The 6,212-nt window shown below is 53.5% G+C and overlaps 1 protein-coding gene across 1 annotated transcript; it reads right to left on the bottom strand.

The window, feature by feature from the left end:
• Positions 1-1,046: 1,046 nt before the first annotated feature.
• Positions 1,047-6,186, bottom strand: LRRC47 (leucine rich repeat containing 47). Its single transcript, XM_026685557.2, has 7 exons — positions 5,422-6,186; positions 4,823-5,257; positions 4,539-4,655; positions 4,141-4,256; positions 3,512-3,614; positions 3,028-3,117; positions 1,047-2,297 (listed from the first exon to the last, which is right to left on the bottom strand). Exons 1-7 carry the CDS (start codon positions 6,109-6,111, stop codon positions 2,091-2,093), a joined length of 1,758 nt encoding a protein of 585 aa, XP_026541342.1. The 5' UTR covers positions 6,112-6,186; the 3' UTR covers positions 1,047-2,090.
• Positions 6,187-6,212: the final 26 nt, after the last annotated feature.

Here is a 6,212-nt window from a genome sequence, read left to right as displayed (position 1 = left end):
TAAATATTTAAAAATGAAAAGGCCATTCTAGTTCTAGTTGAAGTCCCATAAAACTATTTTGGGATACTATAATAGTCTTCTATTCATCCCCTAGTTTTGTGACACCCTTCCCTGAACCTATGGGTCATACTGCCCCCTGGTGGATCACTGAACTGCTGCAGGCACAGCAGGGAGAAGAAATATGACCGTCCTATATTTTCAATGCTTTGTCCTAGTTCTTTATTTAGCCTGTAACATTCAAGTCCTCCACCAGGGGCAGTATGTCCTATGGTCTAAACACATTGCAATATTTTTCATATTTATTACGGGCAATATTTATTTATTCATTGATTTATTTAATCAATTTGTCATTCAATGACTCTGGGTGGGTTACAGCTCAAAAATATATATGAATAAAATTGCAAAAACCCCACCCCAATTCAATATACATAGGAGCAAGAGACAACGTGTATTCAGATTGTAGGTTGCAGCGCCCCCTTTGGCTGCTGTGGGTCCTGCAGACCCCCAAGGGGGAGTCTGGGCAATGCAATTCCTCCCCCTCCCTCTCTGGAACAGTGTCCCTCCCCAGGGCTCAGGGGGTATTTCTGGGAGCTCAGTCTAATGGTCACAGGATGAAAATCCGAGTTTTAAGAGCCTTGTGGCGACCTCTCTTGAGCCCAAAGGGATTCCGTAGAAATCATTCCCCTCTGAAAACGAAAGTGAAACTAAGCCATGCACCTTCCAAGGCTGTGGGAAGTTTCTCAGCCTTGCAAGTGGCTCTAGAGCGCCTCCGGTTGGAATGTAGAAGGGATTGCGGATAGAAGTCATAATGAATGCAGGCCAGCTGGTCAAGCTCTTTGGCTTCTGCATAAACCCCAAACCTTGGGTCACAGTAGAAACAAGCCCGTAGCACGTCAGCATTTTGGGGCACTCTGGTTGAAAGCCCCCCATCCTTGGACTCTGTTTGTCCTTACTGGGTGTGACACCACCCCCCCCCATTCGCTGCAGGCTGTTAACTCCAACCCCACCCCCACGACTGCCAACTGCTGAACAAAAGAGGCCAAAACTGAGATTTTGAACATTTTTATTCCTTTTTTAGGGTGGCGGGGAATGATCAATGCCCCAAAGCCGGAGGTCCAGACAGTCTTAATTTCCAGTAAAACTAGCAGGCCTAATGCCTGACATTCGGAAGCGTATCTTTTGGGGGATTTTAAAAACCTTTTGCGCTGTGCTGAAGACCCGGTTTGTATCTCTACGACCTGGAACGTGAGCGCAACTCTCGGCCGGCATTGGTGAAACAGAAAACAATGGATGGAGCACCGTCTGTCACCCACGCAAGAGGTCTATAGACCGGGGTTGAATTTGGGGCGGCGGGGGGGTCCATGGTACTTTCTCTGAATTTTCTGGCAGACGTTTCGTGGCCCAACCAGGTAACATCATTGCTAGAAACCAGAAAACCCCTCTCCCTGCTAGCATTGATGTTGTTCCCTAGCGGGGTCATGAAACATCTGCAAGAAAACCCTCAAGCTCAGGGGGCACCAAGGACCCCACAGTCCTCTTCCTCTGTACAGACCCCCCTCCATTCTAGCACTGATGATGTTATCTAGTTGGGTCGTGAAACGTCTGCAGAAAGACGCCAAGCTTTGAGGCCACCAAGCACCCCACCGTTGGGAGGGAGCAAAGGCTGGGGGCCATTTGGCCCACCCCAAAGTCCCAGGGCCAAGCTGGGGCAGGCACGGCACCCCTGTTCTCTTGGGAGAATCCACATTGCAGGGAAGGGAAGGGGAACGCCACCCTCCCCGTAGGACAATCCTTGAGACCACCAACCCTCCCCTCTCCCACGGAAGGAACACAGTCACACAGCACAGCAAAATTATGTCCCCAGCGAGGGATCACTTGGCGAAAATAACTTCGTCTGATGCACGCTCATTGGCAAGGGATCAAGAGTGACACCGCCCCGGCCGTCTGAGGAGGGGGGGTTTAAAGCAAGCTGACCCCAAATTCATGCGACCTCCCATAATAGCTCAAGGCTTCCAGCTGCGGCTGGCGAAAGGAGCCGAGCGCCGGGACCCCCCGAAAACCTTTATGAAAAGCCCCCGGGGGAGGGGCGCTTAGTGGAGGACGGTGAGGAGGGAGGTGTGGAGATCCGTCTTCGACGGGTAGAGGACTTTTAGGCTGCCTTCTGCGTCCACAACCCGGACCTGTTCCAAGGTCAGGGGGGCATTGGGGGGGCCGCCTTCGGGCCGGAGGATTTCGGGATCCAAGTCCCCCTCCCCGTCTTTGCTGACTGTACTCAGCCGGTTCATCTCGGCCATTTTCTGCAATTCATATAAATAATAATAATAATAACCACCACCACCACAGTAAAGGAGATTATTTTAGCTTCCTGAAAAGAGCAGAATCCAACACAGAAGCGGGGTTGGTCCTGGGCTCCATGACAATCAGGAGCCAGGAGGGGAAGGCGTTCTCGGCTGAGAAGAGCTGCGCCTCGAGTTACGACCAGCCATCTAATCATGATGGACCCCATCCCCCAAAGTATTTTAAGGCCTGATTCTGGAGTCCCCCCACCCTTGTGTTCGTAGGATCACATTTTGGGTGCTTGGCAATTGGCCCGCATTCATGACTGACTGACGTCCTGCAGTCACCTAGCCAGGATTTAGGGCTTTTTTTTTTTGCTGAAATCCAGTTTTTCCTTCTGGGCTTTGGCCAAAACACCCCCTGTGAATAACGGGTTCACTTAATGACCGCCGAGTTTACTTTACAATCATCATGATCACTGCAAAAAAGGCCATAAAATGGGGCCGGTCCTGTGATTGACTTGTTTTATGACTCTCACACCTTTTGACTTTTTAATTGGCAGGTTCCATTACGGCCGTAAGTTGAGGACTACCTGTAAACCTGCTACCAGCCAGTCACAGATGTAACGTGTCCCAGCTGCCAGCTGCGATCAGATGCCCTGTTGCAATTCCTGACAGCCCCAAGGCCCATGGTTCCCAGCCTGAGGTGAGAGGCGGGGAAGGGGGTGGGGGTGGGGGAAGGAGGACATACCACAATGAGCGTGTCCATCACGTCTTTGCACAGCTGAAGACTAGAGGCACTGGTCACTTCCAGAAGCAAGTCGGTGGTCGTTTTCCCAAGCTTGAAAAGACCAAAAAGAAAACATTAACCGCTTTCCCAAAGCAATCCCTGCGAGAAGCCGTCCTCAATTGACATGACCCAACTACGTAACACCATCAGTGCTAGATGGGAAGGGGAAGTGCTAGATTTGAGGAAAACAGGAGGAGGAAGAGGACTGTGGGGTCCTTGGTGCTCTCTCAGCTTGGCGATTTTCTTGCAGACGTTTTATGACCCAACTAGGTATCATCATCAGTACACCCTAGTCCCGACTGTGGTTGTAAGGACTCCTCCTCGATCGTAATTTATTTATATGCAAAGCTGCCTCGATTGTGTGATTGGCAGCTTGAAGGACTGGTCTTAATAGTGCAGGAATCCCAGCCCCTTCCCCACCCACTGCTCAGCCAAGCCCCCTTACCTTCGTTTTCTCACTGTTCGTAATAGGAGGGAAAGAAATCACGGCGCCTTCAGCATCAACCAGGCAGGGATAACTCTCCTTCCCATCCAGCAAGTGAAGGTACCTGCCCAAATTGAAAGGAAGGAGGTCCACGTTATTAGGATGCTGTGACAGTCAGATAAACACGAAACAACATGGAAGTCCCAAGCAACTGCCCTAGATTGATCCACTGCCTAAAAAATAAAATTAAAAAACTTGCATGAGACATCTTTAAAAACAGCAGCCGAGAGGCAGATCAAAACGCGTATTTAAGCATTTAATTTGAGCCACAAGAGGCTTTGTGGCAGAGTCATCAGTGCTGGGTTTTTAAATCCACGTTTGGGTTTTTCAATTCCTTTGTAAAACACCTGGGTTTAATTTGTGTACACAATCTTGGGAGTTTTTCTTAGGAAACCCTGCTGCTAATCCTGGGATAAACAGGTAAAATAATTTATTTTAAAACTAAATTTTAATGTAAATTCTGGGTTTATTTCGTTGGGTTTTTTTTTTAGGAAACCTTGCCAGCAACCCTGTTTAGTCTGCAGTCGTGGTAGCTCTTGAACTCGTGCTCCAGCCTATTTTCTCTCCTCTGCCTCAAACTTATGACGTACTTGTACAATCCAGAGATGTTCTGTCTTTTCTTCTGCTTCCGCTGTTCCTCAGCTTCGGCCTGCAACTGGCGAAGGAGGTCGTTGGCCTTGGTCTCCTTCCGGCCCAGGGGGATGATCTGAAAAACGGGAAACCGTTTCAAGATGGGGAGCTTCGGAGAGAGGGGAGAAAGACCGAGGAAGAAACAGGCAAGCAACTTATAGCTGTGGGGTCCTTGGTGCTCTCTGAGCTGGGTTGTTTTGCTATCTATGTTTCATGACCCAACTAGGGAACATCATCAGGGCTAGAACAGAGAGGGAGTTTGCTCCTAGCATTGGATGACGTTCCCTACTTGGGTCATGAAACGTCTGCAAGGACTCCGCCTTCCCTCCACAAACCCCTCTGCTGGAGGATATCCCACCTTCAACTCCTCTGGGGCCCGAACCTCGTAGACAAGTGGCCCTTTCACCAGCTGCAGGTCGTGAGTCGCAATGGTGGCTGCTGTTCGTTTCTCACAAATGTCCTCGTGGAGCTTTGTCTGTTTATGGGATTAAAAGAAAAAAAACAGATTTAGACTTATTCTGAACTATTCCTTTCCAGCATTTCAAGCCGAATTCCTGCTGCCTGATCAGGAACAGCCAGACTTGAGAACAGAAGAGGGACAGGAGGGTCCATAACGGCTTAGCGTCCCTTTTGGAACCCCACCTGAACGGAGAGGAACCTCTTCAGAGCGTTGCCAGTGCTGAAATCCATGCCTTTCACCACACAACACACAATGTAAGGACGGACATCTTTCGCACTAGGGCTGGCTTTCACCACCAACGGCGCTGGGCTCTCAGAGATGTGAAGGATTTTCACAAGCAGTTTTTGGGCGTCTTCCAGTTCGTCATCGCTGCCTCCTTTCTTCTTGTTCTTCTCTCGCTTCTTCTTCCGGCTTTCTTCTCTCTCAGTGCCACCCTCCTGCTTGCCTCTCCCCCGGCGCAGATACTCCAGGATCGATTTGGTCTGGCAGCCATTCACCATCTTCTCCAGCCGCTTGTCCTTCAGGGCGTTGCCTTTCAGGTTGACGTCCTTAAGCTTCGGGCAGTCGGCCAGCTCCGCTGGGATTTCGGAGAGCTTGTTATTGGAGACATCCAAAGTCTGAAAAAAAGGACACAGAGCTGGTTGTTTTCCATCAAGAAAAGAGAGCAAATCCCTAGGAACAAGTCTTGCCCTCTCAGTCAGGCATGACAGCCTCAGCTGAAAAACATGTGCATTTGCTGGGTTGGGCCTGCCTTGTTTGGCTCCTCTGGTCTTTCGCTCACCTTCAGCCCGGCCAGGCGGGCCACCTCTGCGCCCAGCACCTCCAGCTCGTTCCCGGCCGCTTCCAGCAGGCCCAGCAGCGGCAGAGGCGAGGGTGGAGGGGCGGGCCGGCGACCCCCGTGGGCGGCCGGCGGTGGCGGCGGCGGGGGCAGCATCGTCCCCGGGAGGGCGCGTAGCCGGTTCCCGCCCAGCAGCAGCTCCAGCAGCGCGGGGGCCGAGCGGGCCAGCCCGGGGCCCAGCGCGCGCAGCCGGTTGCGGCGCAGGTTCAGCACCCGCAGCTCGGGCAGGGCTGCCACCGCCGGCCCCGTCTCCACCTCGGGGCCCTCCAGGCCGCCCAGCTGCGGCGGCAGCTCCTCCAGGCCGTTGTCCGACAGGTCGAGCGAGCGCAGCGCGGCAGGTAGCAGCCGCCCGGCCAGGGACAGCCCCGCCGGGCCCAGCGCGCAGCCGGGCAGCGCCAGCGCCTGCAGGCCCGAGAGGAGGCCCAGCGCTGCGCCGGGCTCACGTAACTCCGGGCAGCCGCGGACCTCCAGGGAGCGAAGCGCTGCGCCCAGCTCGCCCAACGCGGCGGGGAGGCGACCTCCGGCCGCTCGGACCCTCCGCTCCAGCGCCTCGCCGGCTTCCAGCCGCAGCTCCCGCCGGCCGCCCGCCGCCAGCTCGGGCCAGCTCTCCTCGTCTCCCTCAGGTGCCGCCATGTTTACTTGCCCGGCCGCTTCCGGCGCGCGCGGGACGTCCTGTGAGGAGCGCGGCGGCGCAGCCGTCCCTTTCCCCTTACGTCACAGTTCCCGCCCTCGCC

The sequence above is a fragment of the Notechis scutatus genome, chromosome 16 (genome assembly GCF_049901735.1).
Source record: "Notechis scutatus isolate UNSWTSFEM ecotype Mainland chromosome 16, rNotScu1.2, whole genome shotgun sequence".
Lineage (NCBI taxonomy): Eukaryota > Metazoa > Chordata > Lepidosauria > Squamata > Elapidae > Notechis > Notechis scutatus.
The sequence above is the reverse complement of the archived record's forward strand: the minus strand, read 5'-3'. Positions and strand labels throughout refer to the sequence as shown.

Bases quoted from the DNA above. Each gene is read 5' to 3' on its own strand.
- LRRC47 (XM_026685557.2), bottom strand. From the start codon at position 6,111: ATGGCGGCACCTGAGGGAGACGAGGAGAGCTGGCCCGAGCTGGCGGCG. The intron at 4,257-4,538 runs GTGGGATATCCT...CCCGTTTTTCAG, and splicing joins GGGCCCCAGAGGAGTTGAAG to ATCATCCCCCTGGGCCGGAA. The intron at 3,118-3,511 runs GTAAGGGGGCTT...GGTCTTTTCAAG, and splicing joins CGAACAGTGAGAAAACGAAG to CTTGGGAAAACGACCACCGA.